This window comes from Ranitomeya variabilis, chromosome 5 (assembly GCF_051348905.1).
Source record: "Ranitomeya variabilis isolate aRanVar5 chromosome 5, aRanVar5.hap1, whole genome shotgun sequence".
NCBI classification, from domain to species: domain Eukaryota; kingdom Metazoa; phylum Chordata; class Amphibia; order Anura; family Dendrobatidae; genus Ranitomeya; species Ranitomeya variabilis.
The window spans coordinates 578,231,869-578,249,413 of NC_135236.1; the positions used below are offsets into that span (position 1 = coordinate 578,231,869).

The 17,545-nt window shown below is 41.8% G+C and overlaps 1 protein-coding gene across 7 annotated transcripts in view; it reads left to right on the forward strand.

Annotated features, from left to right (window-relative positions):
- LOC143776520 (teneurin-2-like) overlaps positions 1–17,545 on the forward strand; it is a 3,926,626-nt gene that overhangs the window by 2,610,927 nt on the left and 1,298,154 nt on the right. For all 7 annotated transcript variants that reach the window (XM_077265978.1, XM_077265979.1, XM_077265980.1 and 4 more), the window contains one exon: positions 3,626–3,811. In XM_077265978.1, the coding sequence (XP_077122093.1) occupies positions 3,626–3,811 (186 nt within the window). The remainder of the gene's footprint in view (positions 1–3,625; positions 3,812–17,545) is intronic.

The window sequence follows — 17,545 nt, forward strand, 5'->3', positions numbered from 1 at the left end:
TTTTGGAGAAGGCTACATTATATTCAGTGGGGCTGCATTATATTCTATGGAGGAGCTGCATTTTACCTTATGAGGGGGCTGCATTATACTCTGAGGTGGCTACAATTTATTCTGTGGGGGCTGTATTATACTATTTGAAGGGGGCTGCATTATACTCTATGAGGGGGCTACATTATATTCTGTGGGGGACTGCATTATACTATGAAGGGGGCTGCATTATATCCTGTAGAGGGGCTGCATTATACCATATGAGGGGGCTGCATTATACTCTGAGGGGGCTACATTATATTCTGTGGGGGGATGTATTATACTATTTGAAGGGGGGATGGATTATTATTATTATTATTATTATTATTATTTATTTATATAGCACCATTAATTCCATGGTGCTGTACATGAGAAAGGGGTTACATACAGGGTTATAGCTATCATTTACAGTAAACAGGTTTACAGTGACACACTGGTACAGAGGGGAGAGAACACTGCGGACTTACATTCTATTCTATTACATTCTATTATACCCTATGAGGGGGCTTCATTATACCCTATGGGGGTTGCATTATACTCTATGAGGAGTTCTATTGGGAGGCTACATTTTATTCTATGGGGGAGGCTGCATTATATGCTATGAGGGGGCTACATTATGTTCTGTGGGGGGGCTGTATTATACTATTTGAAGGGGGCTATATTGTACCCTATGAGAGGGCTACATTATATTTTGTGGGGGGGCTGCATTATACCTTATGAGGGGGTTGCACTATACTCTAAGGGGGCTACATTATATTCTTTGGGGGGCTGCATTATATGCTATGAGGGGGCTACATGATATTCTTTATGAGGCCTGCATTATAGTCTGTGAGGGGGCTACATTATACTCTATGAAGGGGCTACTTTACATACTATGAAGGGTATATATTGTACCCTATGAGCGGGCTACTTTATATTCTATAAGGGGCTACTTTATATTCTATGAGGGGGCTACATTATATTCTATGAGGGGGCTACCCCAACCCCTGCCACATAATTAAGACATATACTACTTTATATTATACACTGATACTAGCGCATTTTACTGCACAATTGGTGGTCTTGTATTTATTTCTATGTAGCTACATAGTGGGCCCCAAAAATGATTTTCTCTGGTGGGCCCAAGGTGCTCCAGTCTGACGCTGGATAGATAGATAGATATGGGATAGATAGATAGATAGATAGATAGATAGATAGATAGATAGATAGATAGATAAATAGATAGATAGATAGATAGATAGATAGATAGATAGATAGAGAGATATATAGAGAGATAGATATGGGATAGATAGATAGATATGTGATAGATAGATAGATAGATAGATAGATAGATAGATAGATGTACCAAACCTTATAATAAGAGTCCAAAAAGGACTTATTGCAGCACACCATTGCAAATAAGTTTCCCATAGCCCATCATGGCGACGTTTCAGCTCATGGAGAGCCTTTCTCCTAGAAATGGGATAGATAGATAGATAGATAGATAGATAGATAGATAGATAGATAGATAGATAGATAGATACTCTAGGTGGACACAGTAGATAATGATACATTACATATAGCAGCTATATGCAATAGATGAAAAGCTATTGATACCATAGAGAGATATGTAGGTAAATAAATTAGATTGATGCTGTAGATAGATCTGATAGTGTAATGTCTGCTTTTATACAGTCACTAAATAGCTATTTTTATTTAATAGAGTAGAAACACATTTGGAGTGTGCTACATGTACAACCCCTGGCAAAAATTATGGAATCACCGGCTTTGGAACAAGTTCATTCAGGTGTTTAATTTTGTAGAAAAAAAGCAGATCACAGACATGGCACAAAACTAAAGTCATTTCAAATGGCAACTTTCTGGCTTTAAGAAACACAAAAAGAAATCAAGAACAAAAAATGTGGTAGTTAGTAATGGTTACTTTTTTTTAACCAAGCACAGGGAAATATTATGGAATCACCCAATTCTAAGGAAAAAATTATGCAATCATGAAAAACAAACAAGCAAAAAACACTCCAACACATCACTAGTATTTTGTTGCACCACCTCTGGCTTTTATAGCAGCTTGCAGCCTCTGAGGCATGGACTTAATGAGTATCAAACAGTACTCTTCAGCAATCTGGCTCCATGGCTCCACCTTTCTCTGATTACTGTTGCCAAATCAGCTTTGCAGGTTGGAGCCTTGTCATGGAACATTTTCTTCAACTTCCACCAAAGATTTTCAATTGGATTGAGATCCGGACTATTTGCAGGCCATGACATTGACCTTATGTGTCTATTTTCAAGGAACGTTTGCACAGTTTTTGCTCTATGGCAGGATGTATTATCATCTTGAAAAATGATTTCATCATCCCCAAGTATCTTTTCAATTGATGGGATAAGAAAATGTCCTAAATAGCAACTTAAACTTGTGCATTTATTGAAGATGTAATGACAGTCATCTTCCCAGTGCCTTTACCTGACATGCATCCCCATATCATCAATGACTGTGTAAATTTGCATGTTCGCTTCAGGCAGTCATCTTCATAAATCTCATTGGATTGGCACCAAACAAAAGTTCCAGCATCATCACCTTGCCCAATGCAGATTCGCGATTCATCACTGAATATGACTTTCATCCAGTCATCCGCAGTCCACAATTGCTTTCCCTTAGCCCATTGTACCCTTGTTTTTTTCTGTTTACGTGTTAATGATGGCTTTCGTTTAGCTTTTCTGTATGTAAATCCCATTTCCTTTAGGCGATTTCTTACAGTTCGGTCGTAGATGTTGACTCCAGTTTCCACCCATTCGTTCCTCATTTGTTTTGTTGTGCATTTCCTGTTTTGGAGACATATTGCTTTAAGTTACCGGTCTTGACGCTTTGATGCCTTCCTTGGTCTACCAGTATGTTTGCCTTTAACAACCTTCCCAAGTTGTTTGTATTTGGCCCAGATTTTAGACACAGCTGACTGTGAACAACCAACATCTTTTGCAACATTGCATGATGATTTACCCTCTTTTAAGAGTTTGATAATCCTCTCCTTTATTTCATTTGACATCTCTCCTGTTGCAGCCATGATTCATGTCAGTCCACTTGGTGCAACAGCTCTCCAAGGTGAGATCACTCCTTTTTAGATGCAGACTAACAAGCAGATCTAATTTGATGCAGGTGTTCTTTTTGGGTATGAAAATTTACAGGGTGATTCCATAACTTTTTCCTCAGAATTGAGTGATTCCATAATTTTTTCCCTATGCTTGGTTTAAAAAAGTAACCATTACTGACTACCACATTTTTTGTTCTTGATTTCTTTTAGTATTTCTTAAAGGCAGAAAGTTGTCATTTGAAATGACTGTAGTTTTGTACCATGTTTGTGATCTGCTTTTTTTCTACAAAATTAAACAACTGAATGAACATCCTCCAAGGCCGGTGATTCCATAATTTTTACCAGGGGTTGTAGTATATGATTTTTGTAGCCTTTGCACACTTTATATGTGCTGTATTAATGACGGGATTGTGCCCATATCCATTGAGATGTAATGACTATATCCTTGAACAATCTTTGTTTTTGTGATTGGGTTGCAGTTTTGTATTTTTATATTTTATTCTTGTTTGTTGCAGAGGTATGCTCTGTCGACTGCGGCACTCATGGTGTTTGTGTTGGTGGAGCATGTCGTTGTGAAGAAGGGTGGACTGGGGTGGCATGTGACCAACGTGTTTGTCACCCTCGATGCACTGAACATGGAACTTGCAAAGATGGAAAATGTGAATGCAGAGAGGGATGGAATGGGGAGCACTGCACCATTGGTAGGCAAACGACGGGCATCGAAAGAGGCACATATTGCTTTATTCTCATACAACATATTGCTCTTGTGTTTTGTTCCATCAAGGGTGCCTGTATTTTACAACTGCAGAATACAGCTTGAGAACAAATATGTAAATGGTTAGTATAATTCAGAGACATGCCTTATACTACTGAATGACTGAAATTTTGTGTTACAGTAATCCTGCCAACTGAACTTTCTAAATGTCTTCCCACAAAATGGGCCGACTTGTGAAGCCTGTTTTATAACACTCAGTCATTATCTGTTTCCATAGTAGGCAATTAAGAATTGTGTTACAGCAGTTGAGGCAAACCTTAATGGGGCATGGCTTTTGAAAATGATCATGTCTTGTAATCCAGAACTTTGGCCAAATGCTTTTAAGCATGTCAAATTGAATAAAAAAGGTTTGGCCACTGTTAGGCAAATGACAGTGCAATGTAATTGAGTTTAACACTGATAGCAACATGTAATGACAAAAAAACAGCACTATGACGTGTAGACCAAGGCAGGCTGCAAAAATGGTGTAAAGTTATCAGCAGAATCTAAAAGTTACAAAGTGACACAAAATATTACTGTTTGATGGACAGTAAAATAAATCACTCAGCAGCTTATTTTCAGTAACAAAAACCTTTGTGTTTTGACCTAACGTACTACTGTTTGATGTCAATATCTACAGTCTCGATGTGACATTCATCAAGCCTGCCAAGATCAATCTCGGCACTGTGCACTAGTGAAAACAGTGCTGCTGGATTAATATAAAAATGTGAATGCTTTATTGAATCTTCATTAAAATCCACCATGACTATCAGGGAAAAGCAGTAACAATGACGCGTGTTGGCCATTAAACGGTCTTAGTCATATCATAAACAATGCAGACAGGAAATGCTTTTAAAAGGCCACTCCCATCTCAAGTTATGTCGCAAAATATTTACATATTAATAAACAAAATACAATTTCATAAAACATTGAGTGATTATAGACCAAATATATGGAGAAGGCTATGCTACACCCAATTAATAAATATATAATAAGTATTTACAGATATTCATTCCATTAGAAAAGTGATTGTTGAGCTGCACTATCTCAAATGCCTAGCTATTAAGCAAGATTTTACACCAGTCACAACCCCATTTGTGTTTATTAACCTTTTCAATTGCAAAAAACATTTGCAAGGTGCCATTGTGTTTGTCTAAACAAATGCTTGCTTGCGTCCAATATCTGCAGTTTTCTTTTTATATATAAATATATGTTCCACAATTCTTGATTTGTGCACAGCGCCAAGATGGAGCTTGCAACGCCAGCAGAACGTCACATTCATATCCACCATTGCATGATGCAATAGGTGACCACAGATATCGAAAATCAGGAAAAAATAGAGGGGTTATTACCACCAGCACAAAATTATCTCAAAATAACAAAAGTGGAAAAATTAGAAATTTCCACGTCATTAAATGGTTAATAAAAAAACTGAACACGAGAACTTGGGCACGATTTAAAATTAGCTGGGGGAGATGACCAGAAGCAATATTTGAAAATATTATTTTACTGAAAGAGCAGTAGATGATTGAGACAAACTTTTAACATGTTTCAATATTAAATAAGTCCAAACTTTCCAGTGATAAACATTTAGAATCTGAGAAAAAATAAATGTAAGGCTGCCGTCACACTAGCAGTATTTTACATCAGTATTTGTAAGCCAAAACCTGGAGTGGGTGATAAATGCAGACGTGGTGCATATGTTTCTATTATATTTTTCCTCTAACTGTTCCACTCCTGGTTTTGGCTTACAAATACTGATGTAAAATACAGACCAAATACTGCTAGTGTGACGGCAGCCTAAATATAATAAGGGTATGTGCACACGTTCAGGATTTCTTGCAGAAATTTCCTGACAAAAACCGGACATTTCTGGCAGAAATCTGCATGCGGTTTTTTTGCAATTTTTCAGTGCAATTTTTTTTGTGCGTTTTTTTTTTGCTTTTTTTCCCGTTTTTTTCCGGAGCTTTCCCAAAGCATTAAACCGAGAAACATGCGAAAAATTTGCAAAATTAATGAACATGCTGCTTTTTTTTACCGCAATGCGTTTTTTTCACGGAAAAAAAACGCATCATGTGCACAAAAATTGCGAAATGCATTCTAAATGATAGGATGCATATGTATGCGTTTTTTTGCGTTTTTATCACATTTTTATAGCAGAAAAAAACGTGAAAAAACGCAAAAAATCCTGAACGTGTGCACATAGCCTAAGGGCCAACAAAGGGCTATATGAACCATGCAGTCTTTTCTGCCCTAATTGTCATAACTTTTCTGCTACAATATATACAAAACTGTGCCTAAAAATGTTTTATAGTAAAATTTTGAAATAAAATGTGTTGAAAAATAACACTAGGCTAAACAAACAAAGAGGGTTGATTTGATTTGAAAAAAAAAAAAAAAAACATTTCTAAGAATATTTGGTGCTTAAGAAAGTTCTGTTACGAATCACTGACCATGTTCATTGTGCAATACAGTACAATTCATTGTATTACGCATATGCCATAGAGCAGTGTTCCCCAACTCCAGTCCTCAAGAGCCACCAATACGTCATGTTTTGAGGATTTCCTTAGCATTGCACAGTTGATAATTTCATCACCTGGACAAGCAAGCATTCAATCACCTGTGCAATACTAAGGAAAATCTCAAAACATGACCTGTTGGTGGCTCTTGAGGACCGGACTTGGGGAACACTGCCATAGAGGAATGTACTCAGCTCAGATGCCCTGACACATGAAAATGTCACCAAGCACTTTAACACCATGGGATCTTTCTTGCAGTTTTGAACTAACGTGTAATATTTGGTTAAAGAAAATTCATAAAAAATCATGTTTGTTGTTAAAAGTGTGACCCAAGAATGACTAAAAACACTCAATATATCATAAACGTAAATATATGTCTATATCTACTTGTGCATATCATTATTATTATTATTATTATTATTATTATTATTTATATAGTACCATTGATTCCATGGTGCTGTACATGAGAAGGGGTTACATACAAGGTACAGATATCACTTACAGTAATCAAACTAACAATGACAGACTGATACAGAGGGGTGAAGACCCTGCCCTTGCGGGCTTACATATCATCACATCTTCACCAGACAAAACAGGACTTAAGGATTAGTGATTGTTAAAGTACCCTTGGTAATTTTGTATTTTACGCTTTATTTTTATTTTACGTTGAAACTGACCTTCTGCATGGTTTTGAAATTTACAACATTTCAATTTCTCTTGCTGTAAATACACTTTTTATTTGCAGATTTCCTCCATAGACTTTAATAGGATGAGGAAAATCCACAGATAAAAAATGCACATGTATTTTTAGTGCATTTCCACAGCAACAGCAGATAAGGCAAAAAAAAAATGCATGTAGTCTGCACATGACTTTTATCAATAAAGCTTTGTAAAAGCTAAGTAACACAAAGTATCCAAAAGTTATTTCGAATATGATAAACCAAATAGAGACAAGAGCTGCAGCTGGAAAAAATGCAATATAAACACGTTAAAAAAAATTAATTTAAAAACACAATGAAAAATACAAGTAACCTAATTTAGCAAATTGGTGAAAAAATCTAGAGAAAATCTGCATCATCAAAAACTTACCAAATGCTCACCATGGGGACTTTGCCTTAGGCCTGTCCCACACATCCAGATAATTCCGGTACCGGAAAAATCGGTACCGGAGTTATCATGTGTCCGTGAGCTCACGTGTCACATCAGTGTGGCACACGTGTGGCAGCCGTGTGCCGCCTGTGTGCCGACTGGGTACCACACAGACCATGCAGGAGACAGCGCTACAGTAAGCTGTCCCCTGCTTTGGGTGTATGAGCGGTCACGTGGTGCCGCTTATTACAGTGATGAATATGCGGCTCCACCTCCCATAGGGGTGGAGCCGCATATTCATGACTGTAATGGGCGGCACCACGTGACCGCTCATACAGGAGAAGCTGCGGAGCGGCAAGGACGCTTCGAGGGAGCCGGGTGAGTATTTTCTTTCCAGCGGTCGGGTGCAGAGGGGGTGGGAGGGGGGGGATACAAAGATCTTTATTTCTACCGCAAAAAAACAAAATACAATGATTTTTCATTTCTTCTCTCCAGCGAACGCTGCTGGAGAGAAGAAATGAATGGGGGCTTCAGCACCACGCTGGGGGGACAGCGCTTACTGTAGCGCTGTCTCCTGCACGGCACACGGACTGCACACGGACAGCATCCATGTGCGGTACGTGTTTTACACGGACCCATTGACTTTAATGGGTCCGTGTGATCCGTGCGCTCCCACGAACACTGACATGTCTCCGTGTTTTGCACGCGGACACAAGGTCTGCGAAAACACGCTGACATGTGCAGAGACACATTGATTTTAATGTGTCTACGTGTGTCAGTGTCTCCGGTACGTGAGAAAACTGACACCTCATGTACCGGAATCACTGACGTGTGAAACCGGCCTATTCAAATGAATAGGTCTATGCACATGTCTGCGTGTTTTCACGAACCGTGTGTCCATGTTGAAAACACATAGACATGTCCATTTTTCTCCGCAAAGTGTCCCACACACGTGCACATGGAGAACAGTGTGCACTCTCCTCCATGTGCACGTACCGCCCGCAGGACAGACAGCACTACAATAAGCGCTGTCCCCTGCGTGCGGTGCTGAAGGTGGCATTCATCTCTTCTCCCCTGCAGCGCTTGCAGGAGAGAAGGGATGAAAAATCAAGTTGTTTTTTTTGTTAAAATAAAGTTTGGGGTCACCTCCCGCATATTATGCGCATATTCATCACTGTAATGAGCGGTACCACTTGACGGCTCACACAGGACAAGCTGCCGGTGCTGAGAGGAGGCATCGTGGGAGCTGGGTGAGTATTTCTCTGCAAGTGGGCGGGTGCGCTGGGGGTGGGGAGAGGTGGGAGGTGACCCCAAACTTTATTTTTAACAAAAATAAAATGATTTTTCATCCCTTCTCTCCAGCGAGCGCTGCAGGGGAGAAGAGATGAATGCCGCCTTCAGGACCACATGCAGGGGACTGTAGCGCTGTCTCTCCTGCATGGTCCATGTGTTCCTCAGGTGGCACACGGGCGGCACACGGCTGACGCACGTGTGCCACACTGATGTGCCACGTGAGCACACGGACACACGGACATGGATAACTCCCGTACCGTTTTCTCCGGTACAGGAATTATCTGGACGTGTGAGACTGGCCTTAGCAGTAAGAGCTCATACTCACCTGCGAGAAACTCGGATGAGTCTCGCATGTCAATACCCGAAGCTGCTGCCGGCACTCAGGAGCAGAGTATGCGGCTGCATGTATTCCTATGCAGCCGCACGCTCCGATCTGAGTGCTGGCAGCAGCTGCGGGTATTAACATGTGAGACTCATCCGAGTTTCTCGCAGGTGAGTATGAGGCCGGCGTCACACTAGGCGTATGAAAATACGGTCCGTTTTTTTTACGGCCGTAATACGCAGAAATTGTCCCAAAACACTGTTCCGTATTCAATGTGAGGATGCGTTTTTTACGCACAAATTTATCCGTGTGTCATCCGTGTGTCATCCGTATGGCATCCGTATGGCTTCCGTACGACTTTTTTTCACGCAGGCTTGCAAAATGGACATATCATGGATCCATCGGCTCAAATATTCTTAAAAACATATATACAGTCTATATATATATATATATATATATATATATATATATATATATATATATATATATATATCAGTGAGACACATATATATATATATTTATATATTTATATTTAATTCAGAGCTAGATAGCAGAAAAGCCGGTAATTCAATTGCCGGTTTTTGCTATCTCCTTCACAAACCCGACAGGATATGAGACATGGTTTACATACAGTAAACCATGTCATATCCCTTCTTTTATTACATATTCCTCTTTACTAATGTAACAAGTGTCTCTGTGTAAAATTTGCGGTGTCTAGCTATTAAATTGAAGGGTTAAATCCCGGAACAAATTGCCGTGGGCTCCCACGCAATTTTCTCGGCCAGAGTGGGAAAGCCAGTGACTGAGGGCAGATATTAATAGCCTAGAGAGGGACCATGGTTATTGGCCCCCCTGGCTAAAAACATCTGCCCACAGCCACCCCAGAAAAGGCACATCTGGAAGATGCGCCTATTCTGGCACTTAGCCTCTCTCTTCCCACTCCCGTGTAGCAGTGGGATATGGGGTAATGAAGGGTTAATTTCACCTTGCTATTGTAAGGTGACATTAAGCCAGGTTAATAATGGAGAGGCATCAATTATGACACCTATCCATTATTAATCCAATAGTACGAAATGGTTAATAAAACACACACACACATTATTAAAATGTATTTTAATGAAATAAAGACACATGGTGTTTTAATATTTTATTATACTCTTAATCCACCTGAAGACCCTTGTCACCTGAAATAAAGTTAAACAAAACAAACAACAATATTCCATACCTTCCGTCGTTCAGTCTTGTTCCACGCTGTAAATCCATCTGAAGGGGTTAAATCATTTTACACCCAGGAGCTCTGCTAGTGCAGCTGTGCTCCTGTCTGTAAAACTTGGTGAATGAATGGAATGCAGGGAAATTTGCTGTAGTTACCTCGAGTCGCGGTGATGCGCCCCCTGCTGGATGAACTCATATGAACTCGAGCCTGGGAAAATATTCTGAAAAGTTCCCAGGCTCGAGTTCATATGAGTTCATCCAGCAGGGGGCGCATCACCGCGACTCGAGGTAACTGCAGGACATTCCCCTGCATTCCATTCATTCACCATGTTTTACAGACAGGAGCACAGCTGCATTAGCAGAGCTCCTGGGTGTAAAATGATTTAACCCCTTCAGATGGATTTACAGCGTGGGACAAGACTGAACGACGGAAGGTATGGAATATTGTTGTTTGTTTTGTTCAACTTTATTTCAGGTGACAAGGGTCTTCAGGTGGATTAAGAGTATAATAAAATATTAAAACACCATGTGTCTTTATTTCATTAAAATACTTTTTAATAATGTGTGTGTGTGTGTTTTATTAACCATTTTGTACTATTGGATTAATAATAGTTAGGTGTCATAATTGACACCTCTCCATTATTAACCTGGCTTAATGTCACCTTACAATAGCAAGGTGACATTAACCCTTCATTACCCCATATCCCACCGCTACACGGGAGTGGGAAGAGAAAGGCTAAGTGCCAGAATAGGCGCATCTTACAGATGTGCCTTTTCTGGGGTGGCTGGGGGCAGATGTTTTTAGCCGGGGGGGGGGCAATAACCATGGTCCCTCTCTAGGCTATTTAATATCTGCCCTCAGTCACTGGCTTTCCCACTCTGACGGAGAAAATTGCGTGGGCAATTTTTTCCGGGATTTAACCCTTTAATTTAATAGCTAGACAACCCAAATTTTAGACAAAGACACTTGTTACATTAGTAAAGAGGAATATGTAATAAAAGAAGGGATATGAGATGGTTTACTGTATGTAAACCATGTCTCATATCCTGTCGGGTTTGTGAAGGAGAAAGCAAAAGCCAGCAATTGAATTACCGGCTTTTCTGCTATCTAGCGCTATATGAAATATAAAAATATATATATATATATATATATATATATATATATATATATATATATATATATATATATATATATATATATATATATATATATATAGCTATTCTATGTGGACACATTTATTCTACCTATTCTATTCTATTCTGTCAGTGTGATTTTACTGTACACCGCACTGAATTGCCGGCTTTTCTAGAGAACACCGCTGCGTATTTCTCGCAAGTCACACGCATGGTCTATGTGTAATCCGTAATTTTCTCGCCCCCATATACTTTCATTGGCGGATTTTTTGCACAATACGCTGACAAACGCAGCATGCTGCGATTTTCTACGGCCGTATAAGACCGTATAATACGGATCCGTAATATACGGCAGATAGGAGCTGGGCCATAGAGAATCATTGTACCGTATGTAATCTGTATTTTCTGCGCCTCTCATACGTCTGTAAAACATGCCAGTGCGACGCCGGCCTGAGCCCTAAGGGTGTTTACATGGCTGAATGATACTGTGGTGATACTGGTTCATTAAACCAGTAAATAAATAGTAATGCAAGTTATAACTCATTCTCCAAAATCAGAAGAACATTACTGAGATCAATAAATATGAAAAAGTTGTATTGAACAGTGAAATATTAGCTGCAGCCTCTGGCCAGGTACAACTTACTGAGGATGTATCTGAATGTGTTCCGTATCAAGGACCTCTTTGTTGTATGATTAATTATTAGGCTTTGTGCTTACAGTGCAAAAGAAAATAAATTATAGAAAGAAGCAGTAAACACCGACACTTTCTTCTTTACAGATTCATTTAAATTTCCTCTTTTTGTCCCTATGCATCACATGAAAATATAAATTTTGTTTGCTTGAACAACCAAATGTGACTAAAAAGGTCAAATTCCATCCCGGTGCATTAGAACCAGATTGTTTCTCCTGGCAGATAAGGTTTTTCAGATTTTTATAGTCTCTCTCAACAGAATTGCTCAATCCAGCAACAGCGGGGTTACAAGCTTAATTTAAAAAATCTTGATACTTTGAGTAAGAATATAATAAGTTTCAGGACATATCCTAATGTATCTTTTCATAATTCAAATTTTATCAACAATCTTAATTGAAGCCATATATACACGAAGACATGATTAATAACTTTGCCCTACAAGTAACTTTCTGTGCTCATTTACATTCACACATCCAGAATCCATTGCACTTGCTTAACTCTGTGTGTGTCAGTTCTGGAACAGAATGTACTGGCCTTGTGGATAACCCCCGGAGACAATATTCTATATTCCTCCAAAGTTAAAATGAAGCACTTTTATTAAAATAGCCAATAATAACATTTCAAAGTAGCTTGTGCAGCGCCCCAGTGTCCTGGTCGTCGCAGGGATGTCATTATCCTTTCAGGGGAGAAGTGATGTCATGTCTGAAGGCAATGAAAGACAACCACATTCAGGTATTACACACATGCAACATGTTCACACTCCAGACCAGAAGGGGGAGCTCTAAGCCTGTTTAGGGTGAACTCCCCTATTTACATCCTGGTCTGGAGGAAAAGGGGTTCAGTTCCTGTCAGGCAGGCAGAAGAAGTGGAGCCCTGCTGGCATGAAGTGCTGCAACTCCTGGGAAAAGGCACAAACAGGTGAACATACTGCAGAGAGTGTGCAGGAAAGCAGAACATAGGAGAGGAATATCAGAGGGAGATCAGCCAGGAACAAGCTGCTCCTTTCTGAGGCGCAGAAGCCGGTAGCCAGGAACACCGAGGGAGTAATAGGCTCTATGCATTACTTCAGAGACCGGCAGGACAGTTAATTCCAAGTTGGCTGCCCGACCTTAATACCCAAGAAATATTCGCTGTATCGGAATTCCGATACCGAGTTCCGATATTTTTGTGATATCGGAAATCAGAATCGGAAGTTCCTATAAGTTCCCAGATGTGTGCGGTGCGTATGGTTCCCAGGGTCTGGAGGAGAGGAGACTCTCCTTCAGGCCCTGGGATCCATATTCATGTAAAAAATAAAGTATAAAAATAAAAAATATGGATATACTCACCCCTCCGACGGACCCTGGACCTCAGCGGTGCAACCGGCAGCCTCCGTTCCTAAGAATGCAGTGAGTGTAGGACCTACGATGACATCGCGGTCTTGTGATTGGTCGCGTGACCGCTCATGTGACTGCGACGTCATCGAAGGTCCTTCACTTACTGCATTCTTAGGAACGGAGGCAGACGCTTGCACCGGTGAGAGCCAGGGTCCGTCGGAGGGGTGAGTATATCCATATTTTTTTATTTTTATTCTTTATTTTTTACATGAATATGGATCCCAGGGCCTGAAGGAGAGTTTCCTCTCCTTAAGACCCTGGGAACCATCCAGGATAGCTTCCTATATTTGTGTCCCATTGACTTTTATTGGTATCGGGTATTGGTATCGGCGATATCCGATATTTTTTGGATATCGGCCGATCCAATCCGATACCGATACTTTTGAATATCGGAAGGTATCGCTCAACACTACTAAGAAGACACGGAGGCAAATTGTGGGAGAGGGGCGACTCTAGGGTCCCTATAAATAAGCTCCAGACCTACCCCGTCATGCGGGTTGTCCTATCCATACCATCTGGGGGACAGAAAGAGAGATAACATCAGAAACATCCACGAAAGTTGTGAGGACCATCCCGGGGTGCTCAGCAGGGAGGTACTACAACACTCAGGCGCTAGTAGAAAGGCTACTGATTTCCACCTGGATAAGGGGACTCTGGAATTGCCTTCAGACCGACCGGACTCTGCCTGCCCTGTCCTCTGGCGCTCCGGGCTGAGGATACCATCTGAAGTCTTCAGTAAACAAGGTAAAAGACTGCAAACCTGTCTCCTCGTTCTTATTGCACCTTGCCATATATAAACTCTTTTACTGGACACCCCTGAGAGCCACGGACCGGGTCAGCCACCGTGACATCCCCCAAACCGCAGGACCCGGTACCGAGTACCCCATTGCACTACTTAGGGGGCGCTCCATTTTGCCGTCACGAACAGGATCTACTTAAGCCTGAAAAATCTGGTCATATGCGCCTAAGAACTGTGCCAGAACTGTATATGAACTGCGATTTGCTTAAAGACTGTTTGTTGCAAATTTCTGCCATTTCATGCAGAATCCTGACCTTACCTTTGTGCAATTTAAAGACAAGGCCATCCAAGTGCTACAGGAGCGACAGCCCAGCAGTGCAGTACTTCCCAGGCATCAAGCCCTCACGTACCACCAGGAGGTGGCGCTAGATGCTCAAGTTTCTGCCGAAGCCGATGCCCAGATCCTGGAAGACGATTCCCCTGCAGGACTACGCCTCCAGATGCAGGAGCTGACCAAGAGCGTTGTTGCCTTAGCTCAGACCGTGCAGTCCCTACAGGAGGCCCCCAAGGAGAAGATCAAGAGACGACCATCACTTTCATCAGGACGGATGACCCATCTGCCACCGCTGCAACCAGGTGGGCCACATTGCAAGGTACTGTCATTTAAACGAGCAACCCCTGGGGCAGAGGGCCAACCCCCAGGAGTAGGACGACCAGGGCCGCAAAACTGGAGAGCCAAGTACATTGGAGGACGACCTGACCTGTTCTCCCCATTGTGATCGACAGTATTCCCATGAACGCTCTGTTGGACACCGGTTCTCAGGTGACAACTATGCCTTACATCCTTTATAAACGTTATTGGGAGGACACCAACATTACTCGTGGCCCTGATGATGATTTCACCATAATAGCCAGTAACTGTCAGCCATTGCCACAAGTGAGGTACAAAGAGGTCACCATTAAAGTGGGGCGGGTAGAATTGAAGGCCCAAGGAATTGTAATTGTTGATATTTACCGACGTGAATGTAACCCCATGATGACCATTGGTACTAATGTCATAGAAAATTGTCTTGCAGAGGTTATTGTCTTGTTACAGCAGGTGGCAGAAACAGCTGGTTACAGTGAGCAACATGCCCTGCAGAAAGAAATCAGAGCTCTGATGCAGAGACAGCAGGTAGAACTGACTGGTGGAGAAATTGGCCGTGTCACAGTGAGTGATTCAATCCCCATTGCAATACCCCCCAGGAGTGAAATGTTAATATGGTGTCGGGCAGCAATAGGCCTCAGGGGTAAAGACTACCAGGCCCTGGTAGAACCTGTGTATTCAGATAGTAGGCCCACCCTCCTGACAGCCAGAGGGGTGGTTGAAGTCCGCAAGGGGAGGGTGCCAGTATGTGTCCTTAACTGTGGAGAGCAAGAGGTCCACCTAACCAAATATGCTACACTTGCCAAATTGTTTGCTGTTGATAATAATGTGATACAGGCAACAGAACCCTTGGTCCCATCCAACCAGGCGGAGGACAATGGCTCTACAGGACAAATGTAAGATCGGTGTCAGAAATTACACGTGGGCACTGACTACCCCATTGCACCAAAAACAAGGGGCTTACAGGGTGGTTCATGAGTATGAGTGGGTATTCAGCAAGCACCTCCTAGATTTTGGGCAGGTAAAAAGGATTCAACATCATATCCCAACGGGAGATCATCAACCCATTAAGGAGAGATACCGTCCTGTACCCCCAGCTCATTATCAGTGTGCCAAAGACATGTTGCGAGAGATGAAGGAGGCTGGGGTAGTGAGAGACAGTTGTAGCCCCTGGGCAGCTCCATTAGTCCTCGTCAGGAAGAAGGATGGCACGATGAGGATGTGTGTTGATTATAGGCAGATAAACCGCATTACACATAAAGATGCATACCCACTGCCCAGAATAGAAGAGTCCTTGGCTGCTTTAAAATCTGCTAACTACTTCTCTACCTTGGATCTCACCAGTGGGTACTGGCAGGTTCCAGTAGCAGAGGCGGACAAGGAAAAGACAGCCTTTACCACACCGATAGTGTAAGAAGATCAGAACGACACCGTATCACCCACAAACCAACGGGATGTGTGAAAAGATGAACCAAGTGGTAATCGACTTACTGAAGATTTTGCCTGTGGAGGAAAGGACCTTATGGCCAGCAAAGTTGCCTGACTTGGTAGACATTTACAACCACATCCCAGTGAATTCCACCAACTGCACTCCAGCATACCTGATGCGAGGAAGATCCAGTAAGTTACCTGTTGATCTAGATATGGGAGTCCTAACCCCAGAAGTTACCTCGAGAGATGCAGATTGGGATACAGAAAGACAGCAAAGGTACCGCAAAGTACAGGAATGCGTGGAAAGAAGTCTAGCCCAAGCCAGACAAAAACAAGAAAGGGACTACAACCAGCATGCTCCTGCAATTCCCTTGTCGCCAGGTGAACAAGTACTCAAACGGAAGAGGAGACTACACAAACTTGACGACCAATGGGAAGCGGAACCATATACCATCCTGCCATCCGACTTTGACAATACAAAGATCTGTCTCATCAGCAAAGATGGAGGAGAAACCTCAACAGCAATATCCAGAGACCACCTCAAAATATGCCCTGATAAGTTGAGAGATAGGGAAACAGATCCAGGGAAATATCCACCCGTAGAAGAGGAGAAGATGATACACACTGTTCTTCGAGACTTTCCCCAGTCTTGGACTCAAATAAATCAGGCCATCGTGGTACCTGTTTTGACGTTTCGTCAGCCGAAACCGCCAGAACCAAATGTGATGCCAGATCATCTGGAGTCAAAAGAGACTCTGCACCAACAGATTCCAATAGCCGACGTGATCCCAGCCATAACTCAGCCACAGCAGGCTCCAACAGAGGATGCCATGCCAACAGTTGAGTCGGCAAGTCCACCCTCGGCTATCGGTGAATCTGCCATACCCACAATTAGTAGCAGCAGTCCTGACTGAGAGCTCCAGCATACCAGTGCTACCTAGACTCACTAGAAGTGTAGCCAGAAGACAGTGCACTACACCAGTGATAGCAAGCGCAGCGGACCCTGTTAGGTCACTAGCAACAACTGCACTGAGGAGGTCTACACATAGCACTAAAAATCAGACCCCAATTCGCTACAAAAATTGGAAATATTTATGGTTGCTGCTGTTTGTTTGAAAATGTCTGTATATATCTTTGTTACAGGTTTAAAATGGACAGTGAATTACTCAAAAAATTTCATTATACTTTAAAAGGATCCCTTTGTTTACCTGGGTTCCTTGCCGTTT